Raw genomic sequence first — 24,567 nt, forward strand, 5'->3', positions numbered from 1 at the left:
TTACACACAGTGTTTTTACTATCACACACACACACACACACACACACACACACACACACACACACACACACACACACACACACACACACACAATCAAACTTCTATTACACAAGGCACAGGATTATCAGAATAGCTGTTGCATCTTAAACTTTAACCTGTAAATTAAATCGGATTTTGTTCTTCCAGAGCAGAAATATACATATGCCCTGTTTTTCTATTTCATAACATTAATTCAAATGGAATAAAATTTATTACAAACGATTAGGAAACAGAGAGTTTAGTCAGTTTTGTCAACCAGGCGTTAAAGTTCATCTCCGGTGTTGAAACAGTTCAGGAGTCAGTCGAACTCGCGAACTCGCGAACCGCAGCGAAAATTGAGCCGATGTTTCTGTTACGAATTCGGTAAATGGTTTTAAAAGTTGCACATAAAAGATTAGTCCGTGATTATTGGGCCTGAGAGCTAGCGCTAGTGTGAAGAAAGCACGGGGTCAGGTGGTAACACTTCCACCATGGACTCGCTCACTATCCAAACTGCTGGAGCAGCAAAAAAATATAACACAAGAAACCAAATAAATAAATTAAGTCCACACCACCAGTAAAGCGACTTAAAAAAAAAGATACACAATTCAGATGAAACGACTGAAATATATATTTTTTTGGATTTTTCAATTAAAAACGAGTATCACGCTTGAGGAAGCTCAGGACAACAAAGAGCGAGAGAACTCTACGAAACAGGAAGCAGAAGGAGGAAAGAGGACGAGTTCTGGCTTTCGCTCTTCATCCCGCTCGTTACGGGAACACCGCTGAGGAACGGACGCTGTTCAGGTGAATCCGATCTCCTGTCGTGGATCACAACCGAGTCGTCCATGAGCCGTCCGTCCTCCGAAGGAAGAATGGAGGAGAACAAACAAAACAAACTAACAAACTCCGTCATCTCCATCCTCCTCTTCTTCCTCTTCCTCCTCCTACCACAGCAAAGGTCCAACCATTGTTCTTAGCAGAAACGTCATGGAAACTCGGTGGGCGGTTCTTCGTTGGAGGTCAGTACTCATCCCTCAGAGCTGAAAAGGAAGTGACATGTGTGGGTCTCAGGTTGCTGCCTTTTCGTCTGCGGTACTGTCTGAGAAAAGAGGAAGGTTCTGTTAGAGCTTACTGAGAACTTTATATGTATATTTGTGAAGAGAAAGAAAGAAAGAAAGAAAGAAAGAAAGAAAGAAAGAAAGAAAGAAAGAAAGAAAGAAAGAAAAAGAGTAGAGGTGATAGAAAGACAGGATGGACAGAAGGCAGGACGAAAGGAAGGAAGAAATGAAGTATAAAGGAGCAAGAGTGGAAAAAAGAAAGAAAGAAAGAAAGAAAGAAAGAAAGAAAGAAAGAAAGATAGAAAGAAAGAAAGAAAGAAAGAAAGAAAGAAAGACGGAAGGAGAAATGAAGTATAAAGAGGAGAGAGAAAAATCAGGAAAGAAAGAAAGAAAGAAAGAAAGAAAGAAAGAAAGAAAGAAAGAAAGAAAGAAAGAAAGAAAGAAAGAAAGAAAGAAAGAAAGAAAAGAGGTGGAACAACTAAGAAAAGAGTAAACAGTTGTGAAAACTGAAGAAAGATCTCACCGGTTGTGTGGAGCAGTTACACCGGGCAGATGTTGTTTAATCTTTTGCTGAAAAATAAAAAAACACCAGCAGGTTTTGTAAATATACACGACATCAGATTTTTAGTGGTGTTTAATGAGGCAAACTTCCCCACAAACATCGATTGTGGTCCGACTATTCTTCACTTCCCTCTCATGACTTCAGTTCCTACCCAATTCCTTCCCATTCCCAAATCTTCTGTCCAATTGCAACCAAAAATACACATTAGCAGTCTGAGCATGTGACCCCAAATTAGACATTCTGATCTAATTTGTGTTTTGTTGGTTAGTTTCTATTATTCTATTGTATATTGTATATGCAGCTTTGATAATCTAATCTAAGAGGCGATCACGTGAACGAAAAATTAGACGTGCTAATCTAATCTGAGAACGAGTGATGGCGCTGCTGCTGCTGTTAACGCTCACACTGCTACAGGAGCGGAATGAACACCTGAGGAGGTTCAGCTACAGTAGTTATCATGATATTATAGTGTAGTACAGATATTACTGTTACTAATCAGATACATAACGCTGGACAGGCCACGCCCCCGAGACTCAAACGCCAAGGTGACGACGAGCGATCCGTCACGTGAGAGTGTGCGTGAGTGAGATACTGCACAGTCCGTTACCTTTCAGATATTTCCTCATCTAGCGGCGGCGCGCTGGGCTCGGCTCCGATATACAGCGGCGGTCCTTCTGTACTGCTCTGCAGTGACGGGGCGTTTCGTCTGGATTTCACCTGCATGATGAAAAACGAGAACAAATAAAGAAAGAAAGAAAGAAAGAAAGAAAGAAAGAAAGAAAGAAAGAAAGAAAGAAAGAAAGAAAGAAAGAAAGAAAGAAGGAAAGAAAGAAAAGGTAGAGGAGAAAGAAAGAAAGAAAGAAAGAAAGAAAGAAAGAAAGAAAGAAAGAAAGAAAAGGTAGAGGATAAAGGAAGGAAGAAAGAAAAAGAAAGAAAGAAAGAAAGAAAGAAGAAAGAAAGAAAGAAAGAAAGAAAGAAAGAAAGAAAGAAAGAAAGAAGGAAAGAAAGAAAAGGTAGAGGAGAAAGAAAGAAAGAAAGAAAGAAAGAAAGAAAGAAAGAAAGAAAGAAAGAAAGAAAGAAAAGGTAGAGGATAAAGGAAGGAAGAAAGAAAAAGAAAGAAAGAAAGAAAGAAAGAAGAAAGAAAGAAAGAAAGAAAAGGTAGAGGAGAAAGGAAGGAAGGAAGAAAGAAAATGTAGAGGAGGTAGGAAGGAAGAAAGAAGGAAAGAAAGAAAGAAAAGAAAGAAAGAAAAGGTAGAGGAGAAAGAAAGAAAGAAGGAAAGAAAGAAAGAAAAAGAAAGAAAGAAAGAAAGAAAGAAAGAAAGAAAGAAAGAAAGAAAGAAGGAAAGAAAAGGTAGAGGAGAAAGGAAGGAAGAAAGAAGGAAAGAAAGAAAGACAACGAAGTGGAAGAAAGTAAGAAAGAAAGTCAACTACACATTTTCCAGGTAAAATGAAAAGAATTCGGGATGCGAATGGACACAAACCTTCCAGGCAAGAAGCAACACGGCAGCGATGACGGGGATGAACAGGAGCGAGTACAGACTCTTCTTCATGATCTCCGTCAGGACCCTCGGGTTCATGGAGCCTGCAGACAGAGCGGATCAAACTGCTCAGAAAGGGGTTTCATGCATTGATCGTTTCTATAGCGATCTATCTATCTATCTATCTATCTATCTATCTATCTATCTATCTATCTATCTATCTATCTATCTATCCATCCATCCATCCATCCATCCATCCATCCATCCATCCATCCATCCATCCATCCATCCATCCAACATTTTTTGTGGCAACCAGAGCCAAAACTTGTGAATTACAACCTGAATTAAAAAAAAAGAAATCAAAAATAAAAAAGAATGAACTTTTGGTTTTGGAGAAAAACACCTCACCTTCGTTAGCAGTGAAGTTCGCAGTTGAAGAGCTACCTGTAGCGAGAGAGAGAGAGAGAGAGAGAGAGAGAGAGAGAGAGAGAGAGAGAGAGAGAGAGAGAGAAGAAAAGAAAAGGGTGTAGCGTTAATACATTTAGATGAAAAACACTTCGCTGAAAGAAGAGTCCATCACGGCCCCCTTTTATTTGCGTCCTAACAAAAGATCCCATGTGTCTCCTCTCGGAGAGAGAATGAGTCTGCGCTTGGGAAGATCTGAAGATTGCTCGCTTATCGCCGCGCCAACAATTGTGCTTCGGCTCTTTTCTTCTATTCATCTCGCCCGCTGGGGAACATCTCGTGGTTTTTTTTCAGGCTACGTGTTAAAAACCGAGCTGACAATACTAAACAAAACGCCCACATGGAGATGTTCGTGTTTCCTATGGAATTCTTTGTGAAGGTGGTTATGAACAGGACAGTATGCACACATCGCATCGCGTCGCCCCGGGGGAACGCTAATTTACGACAATTCCGTCGCATTTTACTCGTCCTATGGAGCTCTTGTTGTTACATAAACCCTGCGTGGATTGGGTTGCCGTTTCCGCATTTAGGTTTAACCCTGGTGTGGGCGTGGCCTAAACAGAAAAGACGGATTTATTTTCTTCAGGTTATGTTTTTTTGTAATCCATACAAATCCTCCCAATATTCCTCGTCCTCAGCTACATCATTCGAGTGTAGAATTGATCTCAATTAAAGATTTTTTTTGGTTGTACTTCCTGGAACTTTCAACAAGTTTCCCCACTGTGATCCTGAACAGGCAGTTACTAAGGATGAATGAATCATGGAGAAAGATCAGGTTAGCATAAAAAAAAACATCTTTGTCCTATGAACTTTATATCTCGATGCTCTCAATCTCTGTAAAACGTTCTGGAAAACGCAAACAAGAACTCGTCCACCTCCTCATTGTATTTGTTTCGTTTGTGAAACCATGTTCCCCTCACCGTCTTGTGAACGAATCTGCGTCGGCGGCGGCGTCGGCATCGTCGCCAGCGTCGTCGTTGCCTTTATCGTTGTGGGACACGGCGGAGGTTCGCAGTCTTCCTCTTCTCTCGAGGAATTGGCGGTGTTGAAAAAGTCTTCCACGAATTGGAAATAGCGCGGCGTGAGCCATTTCTCCTCTCGGTAGTGGCACTGGAACTCCAGCATGGAACTCTCCTGGAAAACGAACCAAAAAAAAAAAAGAAAACTTTATCTCGTGCTAATGGACCCTAAAGGAAACGAGCGACACTCAAATCCTCGATGGTTTTCTGGTTCTGGTGTTGCTAAGAATAAATGCAGTCTCACGCAGCATCTTTAATGCTTTACAACTGGAATCATGTGGCGTGGGCTCCAGCTTTCAGCTTCTTCACTACTCGAGGCAAAAATGTTCCTACAACTCCAGCCAAGTTGGAAAGCGGCCCAGTTTTGTGGCTGATTTTAATATATAAAGAACAGCAAAGCAAACTCAAAATTAGCATACTAGTGTGTTGTTCTGCGAGGGCAGTGAGGTGGGGGGATGGGGTGATTTTATCTAACAGAAAATCTTTCGCAATCTTCTCAGGAAAATGTTTATCATAGCCGGTGTCACGTCAATGCAATGCAACGTCGAGTTCTCGTCCTTGTCGACGTGTCACAATTCGTGTCACGAATCTAAAACCGGCTAACCGGCGAACGAACCACGGGTCCGTTTGTCCTTTACGCTACCATATAAACAAAACAAAGGATTCGTAAAAAGGTCACATGATGCACATTCAAACGCAGCAGGCAGTGCGAGTGCTGGATTGTGATTCGCTGGAAGTTCAGAAGTGATTTCAGGAGGGTTGAAAGCGTAAGGTAGTTTGCGTGTTTAATTTGCGCCCTAAACCAGTTAAATTAGCGTTCTCAATGAATGCGCTAATAATAAAAGGTGATTTTTTTAAACAAATGAGTCGAGTCACCGCATGAATTGTTGCTGAATGAAGCGAATGAAAAGTTAACACAGACAGCTCCATTATTAGTAGAGATGCTGCACAGATGCTCTCTTTCTTCAACATTTATTCCAAAATCTATGTAAACGAATGCAATCGTCTGAACCTACTCGATCTCTGTGTGATGTAAAGCAGCAGAATTCCCGATTAAAAGAGCCGTGTATAAAATAATGAGGCGTTATTTTGTAACATTCAGTCAGGACAGCTTTCCTGCGACGTGACCAACACAATCCACACCTAGGCGTGAGGCCTTGCATCATTTTAATAGTTTACTTTTCGGGCTGTTTTTTACTTCCAAGAAACAGGATCATATAATTTGCATTTTAGTTTGAAAGATAATACAGAGCCATCTGACTATTTAATTAGTTAATTACTAGTTACTATTGAAGGAGTGTTTCCTGAGAAAATCGGAAGTAAGTTTGTATAGAGTTCTCAGATTTAACAAAACCCACAGGAAACCTGGAGAAAACACCACAAAAACAGAACCCCAAGTTTCAGGGATTCTATGCTTCATTCTACACCACCAGTCGAGCACCACTGGGAAGTGGTAGCTCAGGGTTTAACATGGAGGATTTCACATCAGAAGGTTGTGAGTTCAAATCCCATCACTGCTAAGATACCACTGTTGGGGTTTAGAGATCATGTAAGTTGCTCTGGAGCTTGTTTTTACGAAACCCTGGGTTGGCTCTTCTCCAGTAGAATCTTTGTAACGTGTTTGTACAGCGTATGCGAGAGGTGACAACTGAGCGACATTTCGATTTTCTGTCTGGCCTCCACCCAAACTTTCACCCGAACCTCGTTAATGTCGCATGCCGATGTATTTAATTTTACAGATGACACTAGCAATATAATTCAGTAGTTTGCATAATCATTGCGGTGTTTCTCTGTGGTTTACATAAACATTATTATTATAACCATATGTCTGTTGTTTTCATGGACAATTAAAGGGTAAAGGCATTGATGTGTACTGAATAAACAATGCAGACGTTCCTCTAATTAGCGTCATTTACCAAGCGGAAAAACCCGTCTTTCTCTTCGGCTGCGCAACGACAACTTCGACCGCTCGCGAAGCAAAAGCCAAGAATGTGCTTGTGGCAAATGTACGACCTGCAGCACACATGCGCACACTTGCATGAAATGATCTTTTGAATTAAAACTGCTACCTGGCTCGAACTTATAAAATACAACAATAAACAAACAACCAGCTCGCATTTATCGGAAATTGAATTTGCATAGCAGCAACTTTATAAAACACGTGGGTTGGGTAGGACAAAAAATTTTTACCAAACACCACACACCTACTTTGGAGATTCTTGAGAATCCAGGGACTTTTTTGCAGATTTTCGAGCAGAAAGAATGTGAAATCTGGATGATCTGCAACTTTAAGCCACTGATTGATCAGATTGTCATGATTTATTATGATTTTTTAATTTTATATATATATATATTTTTTACCTCACTTATTCTGTTACTTTATTGTTTCTATAGCAACAAGCTCATTCACAGGGAATTCGACGTTGGACATGGAACATTTCATAGAGTTGTGTAATGTTACACAACACCTTTGTTGCCAGAGAAGGTGAGGAGGCCTGGGGTGCAGTCAGTGATCACTTTCATCTCATAGGTGTTCAATAGCAGATCTAGCAGATATAGCAGATCTTTCACCAAATCCAACTCATGCAACGCAAATGTTGATTGTGCACAGGGGCAGTGTCATGATAGAACAGGTTTTAGATCTCCTAGTTTAAGTAAAGGGAAATGTTCATTCTACAGCTTTCAAAGACGTCCTGTACAATTGTGTACCTCCAACTTTGGCTGGAAAAGTCAGGTGTCCCAATACTTTTGTCAATGTAGTGTATGGATATATAGTAAAATAATAACTCACCAAGCTATTTCCAATTATATATCGCATCTCTTGTAACATCTGGATGAACGTCGCTATATAATCTTTGTTGGAGGAAATATTCCCAAACTTCTGGGCCAGGTCTTTTAAGCTCTCCTCCAAGTGGAATACGTTTAGCTGCACCCAACACATACTACTCTGTTTGGAGAAAAACAAAGCCAGATAAAGGGAAAAGAACATTTTCTCACATGAGTACACAAGTAAGTTGGCTCAGAAGGTTCGTGGTGAATGCGATAGAGTTCTTCTGCACATTTCGATTACATTTTCTTCCAAGTAAAAACAGATAATATACTTCAGTGACAATGTAATGTAACGCTAGGGGTCGGCGATATTATCAAAATATCACATCAAGATAAGAAGTTTTGCACGATACACAATATGCATTACAATGTATGTACAAGTTTGCTTGTATTGTCCAAGTAGTATGTGGAGTAGGATGTGTGGGGTCCTACTAATTTAACACATTTAAATTTATTAATTTATTCAATTTAAAATTGAACAAATAAAGAAAGAAAAGAAAATGCATATTAAAAAAAATAAAATGAACACATGAAATTAACACTGTTAAAAATGGTAAAAAATTGAAAAGAAAAAAAGCTAAATAATTATTATATTAAATAATAAAAAAAGAAAAAAATATAATAATACACTATATAAAAAATAAACAAATTAGAAAACTCTTCCAAAAATATTTTTTTATTATTTAAAAAACAGAGTAAACCACGTGATACAATATTATTATATTCTACTTTGTAAATAGTGTCTATTTTTATATTTTGTTTAATTTTTTTTTCTTTCTTTATTTTTTTTTACATATTTAACCTTTCAACTGAATTGTTTTTGAAAGTTTAAGTGTATTATAAAAAAGTAAAAAGTCTCAGGCACTTACCACTTCTTTAGGCAAATATTGTACAGTGATCTTGTAGTCTTTTGGGATATTCTGTTTCTGATGAAAACAAGAAAAACACAATGGTGTTAAAAACCTGGAAGTGCGTTTCATAATCCATGGCTTCCTTCTGCTCTGAAGGAAGGAAGTTGTGGAGTTTGAGGTGTGGAAAAAAAAAAAAAAAAAACAATCCCAAACCCTGCTTCAGGAAAAAGCTGCACAAAAAAACATGTTGAATGTAATAAATCAGCCACAAAAATGTGTAGACCTTCTGCAAAAAGGAGACGAATTTACTTCTAATGGTAGTGACGCCTTTTTTAGACACTAATTCTGCTTCAAATACTGTTTATACTTCGGAAGAACAACCATTACGTAAGAAATGTTTCCATAAACTGGACTTTCTGCTGGAAATGAGTTTCAGTACTTGAGTCAAAGTACAAATCCCATGCAGAACTATGATTCCAGTAACAGTAGAAGTCCTGCTTTGACGAACCTACTGGAGTAAAAGTTCTCGATTCTGAGATCTTTAGGTGAATAATGTAATGCAAGTCAATGTTCCAATGTTCTTCGTGATTTCATGCTAGAGGTGGTAGTGGAGGAAATGTTTCCTGAGCTGAAAATACTGTTAATGTACAGGTTCTTAAGCAAAGCAATCAGGGGTGAAAACCAAAACAATAATCAGATACTAATGCAGCTTTCTGACTTGACTCTATGAGTGACTATTATGCTAACAATAAGACTAACATGATTAGCATAGCTAGGCGAGAGCTCCAGTACACCTGTCAAAAAGTTTCTGTGTTTAGCTAAACTTGCATACGTTTTTAATTTCTTTTATTTACTGTAATTTTCATTATTTTTATTCTCTGAGTCTCATTATATGTGTTCTATATCGACAGAGGTTTGTTGACACCTGAGCATAAGATTGGTATGTGCTTCGTTTTTGAACACCTGGTTCCCCACATGTTGTTCCCATTAGCTGGTATAATAATCTCCAATCTTCTCTTCTAGATTTTGGATTGTGCTTGTGGAGATTTGTGCTGATGTAAGTGAGGTGAGGAAGCCTGGGGTACAGTCAGTGTCCCAATTCATCCCAATAGGGTTGAGGTCAAAGTTCTATAGCAGGAGACCTTCCACTCCAACCTATATAAAGCTTATCTTCACAAAGCTGAATAGACAGGTGTCCCAATACTTTTGTCCACACATACACATATGATTAAATATATATATATATATATATATATTATAAGTTGATTCATGAGTTAAAAGTGCAACTTTTCCAGATTAATCGATTCAAATAAATGAATCCTGATTAATTACACAATTGTCACGAGTTAACTCAATTAATCGCAACTTAATCGCACATTTTTATCTGTTCTGAATGTGCCTTAAATTAATACTTTTTAAGTTTTTAATACTCTAAACAACATTGACACGGACAAATATTGATGCTTCATGCAAAAGTATGCTTATTATTAGTGAAACCAAACTCAGCATGAAGACTAAATATATTTATATACATTTTTTATATTTTTATACAGAAATTCAAGAATACTTTGTTTTTCTTGTCATTTAAAATGATTAATAATTCATTTTATTATTACCTTTTTTATGTGAATTGAACTCCCAATATTCATCCTCAGAGTGCTTTTCATTTATTTATTTATTTATTTAAAGTTCATTTGAAGTTTTTTTGGTTTAAAAAAAAAAACGAGTTAAATAAAATCGTCTATAAAAAAACAGAATTCCCGAAATATTCCAGGTAAACGGGATTCTGATTACGAGTGTAAAGAGTGTAAGGTCCTGTGTATGGTTTCGGGTGTGAAACTGGGAAAGACTGCAAATCCCACAAACAACACAACAAATGTTAATCCTTTAATCCGTCGCTGTTTTTCTGCTGTAATCCACCGTCATCTCTTGTGAACAACAAACAAACCAACAACAAACAACAAACAGTTCATCACTGTCTAGACTAATGAGAGCTGATGAGCGGAGACGGAGGGATTGAACTCTTACCAGTAATGAGATTTTCTTGATGTCATCTGTTATGGGATTTCCGATCTCACTGGGATAAGCAGCAACTGTGATGTAGAGCAACAAATGGACACAGGTACGTATCCAAATCTGCGAAAGAAAGAAAGAAAGAAAGAAAGAAAGGAAGAAGATTTGGTTAGTTATATGCTGACACTATCACAAAGTCCATCTCTGAGGTAAACCTTTTTTTGAAAGATGAGATTTCCTCATAGCCTATAATGATATTCCAGTTTTTCTTCACACACACCCACACACACACACACACACACACACACACACACACACACACACACACACACACACACCCGTTGCAGTTTGTTTCTAGTCCTTATGCAGATTAACTCTTAAGCCTGAGATACAAATCGGAAGAGTTTTTCATTCCACATGTACACAAAAGTAACCTCTTTAGTTCATGCCACGATCTGATTTTTAGATCGGATTAGATTGAAATTGATTGTCATTGTGAATACGAATGAATGTGCATACTTAGATTATGTCCTATACAAAGTGCAGGTATGAGGTAAAGACCATCTCAGTGCAAATGACCTGAAAGTGATGATCAGGTGTCTATACAGAGATCATGTTTTAATTATACAGTAATAAATAAAAAAGGAACAAAACCGCATTAATTATATACAGTACGGATGTTTTTCTCATATATATACCAATAAACCAGGCAATACAATATTCTTTTTTGTTCAATAGGTACATTTCATTCCCATTCAAAAACAAGCCCGGCTCTGACCACACAAATACATTCATTTCAATTACATTTTTTATTTTTTATTTAATTGTTTGTACAATAAAAAATAAAAAAATAATTTCATTCTTTCTTTTTAAGAATACATTTTTGTGTTAATTCATTCATCTCTTATTCATTTAATATTCATTAATTATTCATAATAATGTTCCATATTCATATTCAATTCATCAATTAGTTAATTCATTCGTTAAATCATTGTTAGTGATAGGGTGCCAAAACTTATAGAAATTCAAACAAAGAAAATAACTTATTTTAATCTCTAGGTTCTCTATACGCATATTTTGAGGTATATAAAAGTCTTTTCCGATCTCATACACAAAGCCGTGAGGTGCCCCAGACATCTCCTGGTCCGTATGCAGTCCTCAGCTGAGCTCCAGCACTTACTGTAGCTTCAGATTCTTATTCCTGGCTGGCAGGAGAGGAACTGCATTTTCTGAACTTTTGACGTTCTGCTCAGCACATTTGTACAGAGCGGTTAGTTAAGCTACCTTAGCCTTAATATCCTTCTGGACCTGCAGATGCTTGTTTTTTGTTTTTCGTGCCACTCTGGGTGAGTTTTTGTAAAAGAATACCCCAGAAGATCAGGATTTTCAGAAATATTACAACTTCAAAGTTCATAAAAGTCACTAAAATTTCCATTCTGGTCTCTGTTGTAAACGCTGTGGAAGCACTTCCCCTGCATGGTGTTACGTGCCTCTATGCTGAAGTTTGAATATCTGATTAGTAGGTCGATGAGCTATCTGAGTTCCTGTAGGTTTTGTAGCTCTGATTAGCTTTAAATGCACATCAGAGATTTAAGATCATTTATTTTAAATAAAAGTCTTACTGGATGATTTGTTTGTTTTTTTTTGCTTTTTGCACAATCCTATATGGGCAATTTCTCTGAATCCCAGTATATTTGGATTTCTTGAAATTCTGGGATGTTCCTCTGCTCATCACGGTACTATGAGATTTTCCCCCAAATCCCAGATGAGGATTTTCTGACTTTTAAGACGTGTCCTTCTAAAATGCTTTAGATGAGAGGCCAAATTTCTTATATCCGATAGCTGAGGACCTTCTAACAATCCTGGAGACATAAAATTAAATGTCCTTCACCTTTTTATGGATGAAGAACAGAGATTTGTCCTGCAGGTCCATTCACATGCCTCTCCACTGAATTAAACGCTTAAATACTCTGCATGGACAGGAACTCAGGAACACGATGTTACCTTAGACAGCTGGTTTAACCAGATAATAAGAAAAATAAGAAAGCATGTGACCGCATATCTATCAGCTCAATCTAAAATAAACAGAATGTAGACACCCGGGGTGAATAAGGACATGGACGGGTTTATCTTCAACACATCTTAATCACGCTCGTTACACGAGGACTTTTCATTTCATTTCATGCTCACAACTATTTTCCTTTTGTCCCACTACAAAAAGAAAAATCTAATTTAACACAGCATCGACTCAACACTTTTTTTTCCTTCCTGAAGATCCGGCTCAACTCCGTGAGGGTTCCCACATGTTCTTCAGCGGAATAAAGAAATTTGTGTTATCTGTGCAAAATATTTTATATTGCGATCTAGAATCAGTCTGGAATCCTAAATCTTAAACATCTCCTTTGTAGATGTGGGTTGAGATGAAATAAGATGTTTAGTCTAGTCTCCTCTCAGCATTTCATTTTGACCTGAATGTATTCACTAATTAGATGCAAATAACCAATTGATTATATTCAAATAAAATGAATAGATCGACAAAACCCGGTTCACAGTGAGACTTTTCTGACCGGGCTTTTATAGAAAGAGAACCCCAGGACTGTCTGTCATCACCATCATCATCACCACTGCAGTCGATGCCTTCACTCAGTACAAACCTTCATGTCTTTATTGGACAATCGCTAGCAAAATCATTCCCTTCATTCTGTTGTTCTATTTCTGTAAAACTCAAGTATTTCAGCTCTTCTGGAAAGATGTTCCACTAGATTTTGTGGAGATTTGTCATCTAAAAGATAGTGTGTTCAATAGTGTGAGAGCTCTCTAGCAGGAGATCTTCCAATCCAACCCATGTAAAGCATATCCTAAAGGAGTTTGCTTTGTGCACAGGGGCGTCTTCATCCTGGAACAGGTTTTAGTCTGAACAGGGAAATTTCATGCTCCAGCATCCAGAGACTTTTATACAATTGTAAGCCTCCAACTTTGTGCTAACAGTTTGGAGAAGAACCACATATTTCTGGAAGGTCAGGTGTCCCAATACTTTAGTCTCGATAGTGAGTTTTAGTGAGTTGATACAGAAGATGGAGAAAGACATGGGTAAGAGGATCAGAGAAGATGATGAGGGTGGTATAGAGAAGGACATGAAAGTCCATGACTTTTTTTAAGCAAGAGCTGATGAAGAAGTTTGTCAGCTCATCGTTCGTCTGTTCCACGGTTCACAAACATAAAAAAGTAAACATAAGTTGACACATGGGAACCTTGTGTGGTCCTCACACAGTTTTTTTCCCAGACTCCCAGGAATCAAATGGTCGAATAAAAAGAAGTTCTGCTGTTTTCAACATGTTATAAATTTAAAGAATGACTTCATTTGACAAAAATCTGCGCTTTAAGTGTAAACCGAGACAAGCTCGAAAGTGAAACAGTGTGTGTGTAAATGCCACGGCCCAGAATTTGCCGCATCGCTTCTGTAATAAGGTTGCATCAAGTCCGACCACAATGGGCTTATTTTCTCTTCATTGTTGAGGATTCGTTCAGTTCATGTCTAAAACCAGTCAGATCAAATAGCTGAGACACAACATTCAATCTTTTATGATCCTGAAATCTAATTTTTGTCTGTCTGTCTGTCTGTCTGTCTGTCTGTCTGTCTGTCTGTCTGTCTGTCTGTCTGTCTGTCTGTCTGTCTATCTATCTATCTATCTATCTATCTATCTATCTATCTATCTATCTATCTATCCATCCATCCATTTATCCATCCATCCAGCTATCTGAAGGTCTATCTATCTATCTATCTATCTATCTATCTATCTATCTATCTATATCTATCTATCTATCTATCTATCTATCTATCTATCTATCTATCTATCCATCCATCCATCCATCCATCCATCCATCCATCCATCCATCCATCCATCCATCCATCCAGCTATCTGAAGGTCTATCTATCTATCTATCTATCTATCTATCTATCTATCTATCTATCTATCTATCATCCATCCATCCATCCATCCATCCATCCATCCATCCATCCATCTGAAGGTCTGTCTGTCTGTCTATCTATCTATCTATTAATACATCCATCCATCCAGCTATCTGAAGGTCTATCTATCGATCTGTCTGTCTGTCTGTATATCTCTATCTCTATCTCTATCTATATCTATATATATATATATATATATATATATATATATATATCCATCCATCCATCCATCCATCCATCTGAAGGTCTGTCTGTCTGTCTGTCTGTCTGTCTGTCTGTCTGTCTATCTATCTATCTATCTATCTATCTATCTATCTATCTATCTATCCATCCATCCATCCATCCATCCATCCATCCATCCATCCATCCAGCTATCTGAAGGTCTAGCTATCGATCTGTCTGTCTGTCTGTCTGTCTGTCTGTCTGTCTGTCTGTCTGGTTTTTTTTGAGAAAAAATAAATAAATAATGTTTTTTATCAGTATCATAATATTGTAGTCATATTGCATCAATTTCTGCAATAGATTTGTATCTTGATCTACACGAACCTCCTGAATTTGCTGCAGGTGAAACATTTGTGTAGCTTTCAAATATATAAAAAAACTAATTGTAATATCTACAGAAAAAAAGGTTTACATTAAAATAAATCGTTATAAGATTCTAAATATATATTGTTCATACATCGCTGCAGTAAATTTTGCCCCAAAAAAAGGCAAAAAAAGCACAATTGTAGCTTGTAGCTTGTGACTGTGGAATTTTAGCAACAATGTAAATAAGCTGCATGTATTCACACTGTACGGTGGTTTGAGCGTCAGAATCAGGCTTCTACTATTGAAGCTAAGGCATCATGTATATAACCTACATATCCTACATACAATAAAAACACCTTGTCCTGCACTGTCGCTAGCACATGCTACGAGACCAGGCGTTTTTCCCCCCACCATATTTCTTTACAAATTCATTTCATGCACTTACACGTGAATGATTTTATAACCTTGATCGCGTAGCATGTGCATGCTAGTTCGGACCTGTTTGTTCCCCAATCGTTCACGTAAAAATCGTGTAGATGCCTCGAGGAAAAACACTGACTTTTTCCCCTCATATTGAAGTCCAAACCCCCGTAATGGCTGAATTAAGATGTTAATGAGGAATGTGAGACTTTGAAAGCAGGCATGTCGTTAAATCGCGCAGAACACAAACTTTAATTAGATTTTTTTTTTAACCAGGCTTGACAAAGAGCTCATCATGGCCGTAAGTAACTTTTGGAACGATGTGGATGGAGATAAAAGGGAGAACAAAAAAAGAGTTGAGCTTTTCATCCTTTTGCCCGTCTCAGAGATAAAGCTAAGATAACGGTGTGAGCACCTGGACTAGATAACTGTCACGAATTCGCACGAAGCTGCCGCTTTGAAGGTTACGCTTCGGTAATTCAGCCAGCCGTCCAGACACAGGCTTCGGATTCACCATGAACAAAGTGCCATTCAGTCTATAATCTCATTGACATAATCAGGCTGGAGAACAACAGCAGTGCCGGAGAGATGAGCATGTTCCATTAGTCACACAGCCATGAACTTCTTCTACTGAACTTTGGACGGCTGAGACTTCAGTGTGGGAAAAAAATCACGCTATAAATCAGTTGCCAACAGCGACCTGAGGGAGGCGAGACTATAGCGAGGGGCAAAGCAATACCTCAAACATATCATATATATATATATATAACACGGATATGTGCATTGAAATCTGTTCACTGGTTGGTACTAATGTATATTATTATATTAATGAATAAGTAAAAAATATAATTTATTGTACACTTTAATAGATATAAATGATATATATTATATATATATATATATATATCAATAATTTGTTTTTGTTTGAAAAAAAATTCATAAAAACTTAAAAAAGAAGAAAATTCTGTTATAAATAAATTATGTTAAATGATGAAGTCATGATCACGTCTTAAAGCTTCACAATTTCCCGTGATACCGATATTATATCGTTATATCCATCGATATCAAGATATTTTGTTTTACGTTTCAATTTATTTGTATTATTTTTTTAATGATTACAAACTGACTCAATGACTAATGTGATGTTACTTTTTTTTACTTAAATATTTTTAAAAAATGTATTTAATAGTTTGTAGTGTTTTTCAATATTTCAGGTATTTTTATACGTTTTTTTATTATTATTTTATTTTCATTATAATTTGTTAAATTCAATGTCATATAAACAGTGAATAATTTTGTTTTGATCATAAATAAAATTACCCTATTGCCCTGTCATGAATATTATAATATCTATGTATTTATTTGTATATAAATTATTTTTTTGTTCACTTAAATAATAAATATGTAGGATGCTGAAAATTTGTGTTAAATAGAATTAAAATCAGTTACATTTTTTTGTAATTTATTCATAAATAATAAAAAGAAATGAATAGTTACATAATCAATGAAATATTTCCCATAGATCAAATTGTGTATTTCAGAAATACCTCAGGGAACGATATTTTTGGTCGTATCGCCCCGCCCCCCTTGTGTGCACCCCAACTAACATTTAGATACACTTATCTGTTCAAACAGAGTCATGCACAAGTCAGATATTTTATTTGACTTCTCACTTAGAGGAAATGAAGAAAAACATGGTGGAAAAGAATGTTTATGAAACCAGAGAGCGAGCATCACCGCTAACCGGAAAACTCATCAAATCCTGCGATAGAGACAGAGATCCACTCCCAAAGTTCCCAAATTCAATTTACTTTCCGCAAATTGCACTCAGTCTGTCTGTTTCCTTTCAGATGCACTTAAAGAGCTTCGTGCTAACTGAATAAAACACGGCAAAGACAGCGATATCGCGTGTCCTGAGAACACACACACTCTCTCTCTCAAACACACACACACACACACACACTCAGAGAAGGGCAGTGTTTATGATACATGTATTTTTTAAAAAATTTGTTTCATATTTTGTATCAAAATACTTGTGTTTTAAAATACTGTAAAATCCTGTAAGAAGTTCTACATGATGACATCATAAAAACGACGCCTCTGATTGGTGCTATTCAGTAGTTTTCCCAGACCTGCAGGTTGCCAGCTTCCAGATAGGTGTCCAATAATCGATAAATAAATATTTGATCGTACCCTCATTAAAGCAGCTGTTTAGTAGGATCATGATTTTGCACACTACTGCATGAATGTTTACCGGATGCATAATACATGATTATATTTATGATTAACAATAAAATGAATAATCAGTTAGAAACTAGTTGCTATAAATGCAGGTGCGATCAGTCGTCTTCTTATGAATGACTTGTTTGTCATTGAGTCGGTGTTGCTGATGTGAAGCAGCCCCTCGTTAACGAACACCGAGTTACTAAATTAGGATCCAATTATGATTCATTTGCAAACTGTTCAACATTAAACTGTTGGTTACTTCAAAACTAATATTTGATCTGTTAACTGGTTGCGTGACTCGTATAACGCAATACTACAATAATATACTATAATACAGTCGTTTATTTTGATACATTTATGCCCCTGAGCAGTTGACATTTAAGGGCCTCACTCAAGGGCCCAACAGGAGCAGCCTAGTGGTGCTGAGATTTTAACTTACAACCTTCTGATTAGAAGCCCAAGGTCTTAACCACTGATCTAACGTTGAACTACCACATCCAATGGACACAATGAACTTGTCTGTATTTCTTTCTAAAACAGATTTACATTATAAAAGGATTCTGGATTCTGATTGGTCAGAAGGTGTTGATTAATATACATACTAATATTTACTCCGTAACCATTCAGCAGTCTTCAGTGTAGCTATAAATGGATGAAAAGAACAATGTGTTATATTTAAATGAAAAGATCTTCGTGGGCGACATGAAATGTAGCTATTAATGGATTAAAAGGGCATTACGCAATATGGAATGCCAAAAAAAAAAAAGTAAATGTCAACAAATTACACTTCCGGGAAACACAAAACAAAAACAGATTTTGTGTTTTCGGGGACGATCGCCAACATTAAATGTGGCTACAAATAGATTGAAAAAACGTTTGTTTGAAATGCATTGCATTTTAATATATGCAAATGTAAAATAAAGAATGTAAATTTTGCTCTAAATGTGAAAGTAAAAGAATAAAACACTTTAGAGAAATAAAAACCAGTCTACTAGCTTTGTGGATGTTGCACAACATAGCTATAAATGTATAAAACTACGGACATATTCCATTTTAAATAAAAAAAAAATAAAACGTTGAACATTGCACAAATTATGCAAATATAAAAATATTTTAATGGAATATTATATCTCAAGGCATTCTGGGTAATCAGGGGAAAGTGATCAGTGTGTGGAGCAGGAAAACAGGTCAGATCCCCATCAGGATTTACCATCCCAGAGTTACAGTAGTGTTCTTTCTGAAGTTTACAACGTGTTAAGTGGTAAAGGTTACAGCGCTATAGCGAGCTTTGGGGTGAACCCGAGCCATATGGGTAATAAACAGGAACACGGTTTGTGTCGAAAAAAAGGCACACAAAAAAAAAACAAAAAAAGAACCATTCATATGCTATAACTACCATAAACCTGTGGAAGCTTTTAAGCACAAAACGGACCTGCAGCCTACTGTTCTCATTCACACACTGACTGAGGAGGACCGAGACAACGAGGGACACCAGCTGGGGATCAGTTTAGAGATACGGTAGAAATGAGAGATACCTGAAATGAGAAATACCGAATCTCTGTGTACAGTCCAGTGAGGGGATGGAACATATCAATTCTGTCAATTCGTTGTACATGCCATGATACCTTTTTATTACTTTTATTATATATATATATATATATATATATATATATATATATCACAATATTAAATAGACACATACAAATAATATAAATTTAGCAATTTTGAGTTGAGAGCCTTTAAACTTCTGTATGTTGTTCTGAAGGAATGTGTCTCTCATGAAGCCATAAAAATAAGTGGAATGTTTTTAGAATGACTTGCGCTCTCTCTCTCTCTCTCTCTCTCTCTCTCTCTCTCTCTCTCTCGCTATATATATATGGTCGTAAGTCAAAAATATCATAATTTGAAAATTGACTGAGTTTTTCCTGCTTCATGCTGATTTATAGTTTTCATTTTCTGCTCTAAACTGATGGCTTTCCTCTTCCTCTTTTTTTCACTAGCAGCAGAAGATGTACTTGGCGTTTGGGAGATGCTTTTAACAAAAATTGCTGTTTGAAACCGTTTGAGACAGAATGCCCTGTGAGAGCGAGACATCTCACAGGGCTAGAGATTCGCTCATCCCAGCTGCATCCAACCTACATATCCTACATCGTACGCTGCTGCCTGTAGCGCAGTATTGGAAATATTTTTACAATTTTGTCGTATCGATATCGTCATAGTGAGAACGAAAAATCCTAACTCAGGGACCATGTAGAGTAAGTGAAAAGTGTTCTGAATTTTGTGTACATTTATATCCGGACAGACAGACAGACAGACAGACAGACAGACAGACAGACAGACAGACAGATAGATAGATAGATAGATAGATAGATAGATAGATAGATAGATAGATAGATAGATAGATAGATAGATAGATGGATAATCTGCTCCAGATTCTTATTTTTTTGGTCCTGAAAGTAAAAGTTTACATCACAAACTGTTTCTCAGAAACATCTCAGCCCGAGGCTACAGATTAGCGAACTTCTGAAGAATGCATCATGAATATTGATCACAGCAGATTCTATGTTTCATGACGAATTATATTTATGACATTTATACATCTGGTAAAGAAAATAAAAACAGGATAAGAAAACGAACGAGCAACTTCCTGGTTAAGTTTATGGACAGGCTGCTAGGAAGATGAATTCAGGAGAAAAAGGGATTGTAAGCGATGGCTGATTTGGAGATCAGATTCACTATGAAGCAGGTGAAAAAACAAATCTGACCTTATTAAATAAATAGATTCCTGCATTTCTGAGCTGCTTGGAACAGTTTGGTGAAACCCCGGGCGAATGTTTAAACCTCATGCATCATCAACCCTTCAGCTCATTCTCACGTCTCTGATGGACTGTGAGCGTCTCGGACTCCCGCCAGTGTTATCATGATCGCTGGATCACGTGGACTTTGGAAGGGACAAAGAAAAACGACTGCAGACAAAGACATGCTGCAAAGGAGACTTAATAGGGTGTGTTGTAGTTTTGTGTGTGTGTGTGTGTGTGTGTGTGTGTGTGTGTGTGTGTGTGTGTGTGTGTTACTTGGGGGTTTTGAAAACGTTTTTATATGAAAAATTCAAAAATATTTATCAAACATTAACAAAGTTATTCAAAACAAGTCCACATTCTGTCAATCATTCATACATCCCCGGCTTCGCTGCAATCATCTGGATCTCGAACCATCAAAAAAACAGACCCGGGTTCAGAGGGGAAATTATCAACCTGATGGCTTTTAATATTCAGAATTATTCAGAATCTGAAACATCACAATAAACTAAAACAGTTCATATATTGATATCGGTTTCACTACGACGATACTGATGTGGGTATCGGATCGGATCGGATCGGATCGGAGTTCCTTCGCCCGTGCCTGGTGTGTCCAGGAAAGCTAAAAGGTTGTCTATGGTACGTGAAGAAAGATTAAACTGTCCTGCGACAAAAAATCTGAAGACTGTCCTGCATCTTGCAAGTTCAGAACGCCTGTAATGAAAGGGGGACGGAATCGTCCTCCAGCATGAAGACCATTAGCACACAATAAACAACAACAACAACAGTAAGCAAGTCTGCACTTCTAGACTTTATGAAGTCATGCTCATCAAAATCCATGTGTGCAACATGTCCTTCCTGAAAAACTGAAGGTCAAAGCAAAGAATCCAGCGTTTTAGAGACTCGTGAAGAGGAAACGAGGTGTTTAAATGTAAACCTCTTGCACTCCCTGTTCGCTAGAAATCTAACACTTCCGCATGTTTGCTTTCATGAACGCAACATAAAGCGATTTGGAGAGTTGATCTAAATTTGACATCTCGTACGCCCCTTCCCCTCCCCACCCCACCACACACACACACACACACACACACACACACACACACACACACACACCTCCAGGCCCAAATGCCTGTCGAGCTCGTCAGGTAAAACCAGACGCGGGTTTCTTCCTTTTAGCCTACTTTCACCTTCTCCTGCAGCACGTTATATCACGCCGTCTGAAGAACAAGTTGTTAAAGTATGAAGAAAAGAAAAAAGAAAAACCTGTGCAAGCGCGCACACACGCACACGCACACGCACACACACACACACACACACACACACACACACACACACACCTTTTTTTCCACAGGTTAACTCTCAGTAACTCTCTGCCTGCTCCCTCGCATGAAACGAAAACTTCTTTCTTTCTTTCTTTCTTTCTTTCTTTCTTTCTTTCTTTCTTTCTTTCTCTCTCTCTCTCTGTCTGTCTGTCTGTCTGTCTGTCTGTCTGTCTCTCTCTCTCTCTATTTTTCGTTTTGCAACTCCAGTCAAAGAACGCTCTGGGGTCGGGAAGGTCCAGTAAGGAAAGTCAGGAAACTGGGGAATGAGTTGTGATGTGCAAGAAGGCAGGATCCTAATCTCCAGACAATGTAATGACAGGCGTAATCAGGATGGGTGGGCTGCATGGGCTTAACTTCCTCTTTATAGCATACGTACAAGAATGTGAAAGTGAAGGGGGGCGGGGGGGTGGATGAAAAGCTTGTAATTCTTTATTGCAAACAGGGCATCAGGAAACGTGGATTGAATCTGACGTGAGAGAAGAAAGAAACATAATCGATAAACAGATGCAGGCACAATTTAGATATATTTATAAGTCCAAAAGATCATCATCTGGTGCATGTTTAGATCCTTTCTAAGATGTGTGCATGCTTAAATGTGTGTGTGTGTGGGTGTGTGTGTGTGTGGTAGCCAAACAGCAGCTGTATGGATTAAGGGTTTTGTAGGTTTTCAGATCCCTCAGACTTTTCACATAAAAAATGACATAAATTCAGTGCTGTTTTTTAGATTCCAGTTGATCCTTGAGCTTTCAGCCTCCAGCCTCCAGCCTCAGGCTTGGAGCTCCACCCAGATGTAAATCTTAAACCTTCCCAAAGCCTCCTAATTGCTTGTGTAATGCTGCTGTCAGTGAAAGGACATTAAGTGCTTTAAAGAATTTCGATACGCCTGAAAATTATAGCTCTCGATTCCTAACGCAGCAGAATAAACCCATCTGCCAGATTCGGCGCATCCCGCCTCGGGCTCTCGGGGGCCAAACCGCAACCAGGACCACACGTATTCTCTCAACAAGCCGGCGCGTGGACCCGCAACAGATCCACCGATCCGACTGACGCTTAAACACTGCATCAGTTCGGAGTTTGGAGATCGAATGGAGATTCCTGTGGATCTGAACGCTGACGCAGACTCGTTTCTCATCTCACATCCCACTACATCCTGAGAAGCGCACGGTGGTCCCACCAGCAGGATGAAAAGAGATCAACAGATCCTTCTGTCTTGCTACAATAAACAACCCTTAATGAGTGTGTTGGAACTTTCACTCTGATCGCTTCTGAAACCTGAAAAACCAATTTTTTTGATTTACCACAAGCCTGGTGCTAGATTAATATTTAGCATGTTGAAACTTGTCCCGTGACGCCTGTTGAGATGTGTGTGTGTGTGTGTGTGTGTGTGTGTGTGTGTGTGTGTTTTTTGCATTCAAGAACTCTCCAAGCTAATTATTAAGACATCCATACTAATGGAATGTATTTTTTTTTATTCTTCTTATCATCTTGTGAGCTTTATGACATTTTTTTTTCCGAGACTCCAAAAATTACGTGTTTCTCGTTTTCGGGGTCAAACCAAAAAAAAAAAGTCATGCCTGAATTGATGACCCTGGAGAAAAAAAAAACAATGTAGGAGAGTGATGATGTGCTTGTGGATGGAGGAAAAGTAGAGAGGAATCACCTGATGTGTGTCTGAAAGCACATATTAATATCTGGAGAGTTTAATATATATATATATATATATATATATATATATATATATATATATATATATATATATAAAATGTGAATTATTCATGAATAAATCTGGATCTTTATTCTCGCAACTACAGAGTTACATAAGTCTGGTGATTAAGGTCTTGTGTGCATATTTGCATAACTGTAAAAGATATCGAATTCATACTATTATACAGTGCAGCATTTTATGCATAATGTTATAATGAAATAAATCCAAATGCAATGCATCGGTGAATAATGAATTAATCACTAATTAATTAATATTCAATTAATGAATAGATTCGCACATGCGTAAATTAAATGCGGATTCAAAACTGCACCACTTTCACTCCAGTAACAACAACGCTTAATGCATTTGCATCTAAACTGCAGCCACGCGAACTTGATCCGAAAGTTTGTGCACCCGTGCGCAATGCGTTACAATAAGACGGTACGCTGCGCGAGAGCGCGCACACGCACACATACGCAAAAAAGAAAACTAAAAAACAAAACAAATGCACGACTTACTTTTGACTTCTTCATAGGGAACGGGAGGATTTTAGTGTCCACTGTGAATGAAACCCTATTTTATTTTACTTCTGCGCGCAGGAAAGGGCTTCTCTTCATCCCGTTTGCGCATATCCAAAATCATCATAGGGGTAAAATCCAAAGTCAATTCGGGGAAGAAGAAAAAGAAGAGGAAAAAAACATCAACCCTGAAATGACTTCACCTTAAAAAAAAAAGAAAAAAGAAACCAAACCGAGAAGACCACACTGCTTGTTATCCAGGAGCGCGCTTCATTACGCACGGTGACGGGGAACGGCGCTCTCTCTCTAGGTGCGCGCGTGCGTGCGTGTAAACTAACGTGTGACCGTGTGTGCTTGTATATGGCTCCGTTTTCAAGCACGGCCTCCTTTTATGGCGTGACTATACCCCTAGAAACCCGCCCACTCACCATAATCCCGCCCATTTCTGCACAGAAACCCCGCCCTGTCGCACTGGTCCTGTTTCCAGAGCGCATTTTATCATTTCTCAGAGGCTTTTAGCTCAGAGTGGTGAACACATAGGATGAAGACCTACATGTTCTTGAAACATTAAAACAAAACTAACACGTTTCCAGGTTTGTTTTGTGTAAAAAAATAATCTAATGTACCAGTGTAGAGTTTTTAATTGATAGAGACTCAAAGCACTGGAGATGGGTGTCTGCTAAAATGACACAAATGTAAAAGTTATAATTGTAAGTATGTCCCTAATGAGCAAGAGAGTTTCGACTGCGGCAAGGAAAATCTCCCTGAGAAGGCATAAGGAGGA

At 37.9% G+C, this 24,567-nt stretch overlaps 1 protein-coding gene across 2 annotated transcripts; it reads right to left on the bottom strand.

Moving 5' to 3' along the window:
• kitlga (kit ligand a) lies at positions 1-24,140 on the bottom strand. 2 transcript variants are annotated; one of them, XM_046850263.1, is made up of 10 exons: positions 23,784-24,140; positions 10,312-10,419; positions 8,302-8,358; positions 7,395-7,550; positions 4,505-4,718; positions 3,528-3,563; positions 3,123-3,223; positions 2,249-2,358; positions 1,603-1,649; positions 1-1,116 (listed from the first exon to the last, which is right to left on the bottom strand). In XM_046850263.1, exons 1-9 carry the CDS (start codon positions 23,796-23,798, stop codon positions 1,619-1,621), a joined length of 828 nt encoding a protein of 275 aa, XP_046706219.1. In that variant the 5' UTR covers positions 23,799-24,140; the 3' UTR covers positions 1-1,116; positions 1,603-1,618. The 2 variants fall into 2 exon arrangements, with proteins under 2 accessions (XP_046706219.1, XP_046706218.1); XM_046850262.1 differs by having other exon boundaries at positions 1-1,120.
• Between the last annotated feature and the right edge of the window lie 427 nt (positions 24,141-24,567).

The sequence above is a fragment of the Silurus meridionalis genome, chromosome 5 (assembly GCF_014805685.1).
Source record: "Silurus meridionalis isolate SWU-2019-XX chromosome 5, ASM1480568v1, whole genome shotgun sequence".
Lineage (NCBI taxonomy): Eukaryota > Metazoa > Chordata > Actinopteri > Siluriformes > Siluridae > Silurus > Silurus meridionalis.

Excerpts from the sequence above, each read along its gene's own strand:
- kitlga (XM_046850263.1), bottom strand. Across the intron at positions 7,551-8,301 it reads AATATTTGCCTAAAGAAGTG|AGTAGTATGTGTTGGGTGCA; the intron begins GTAAGTGCCTGA and ends TTCTCCAAACAG. Across the intron at positions 3,564-4,504 it reads GCAGATTCGTTCACAAGACG|GTAGCTCTTCAACTGCGAAC; the intron begins GTGAGGGGAACA and ends CTCTCGCTACAG.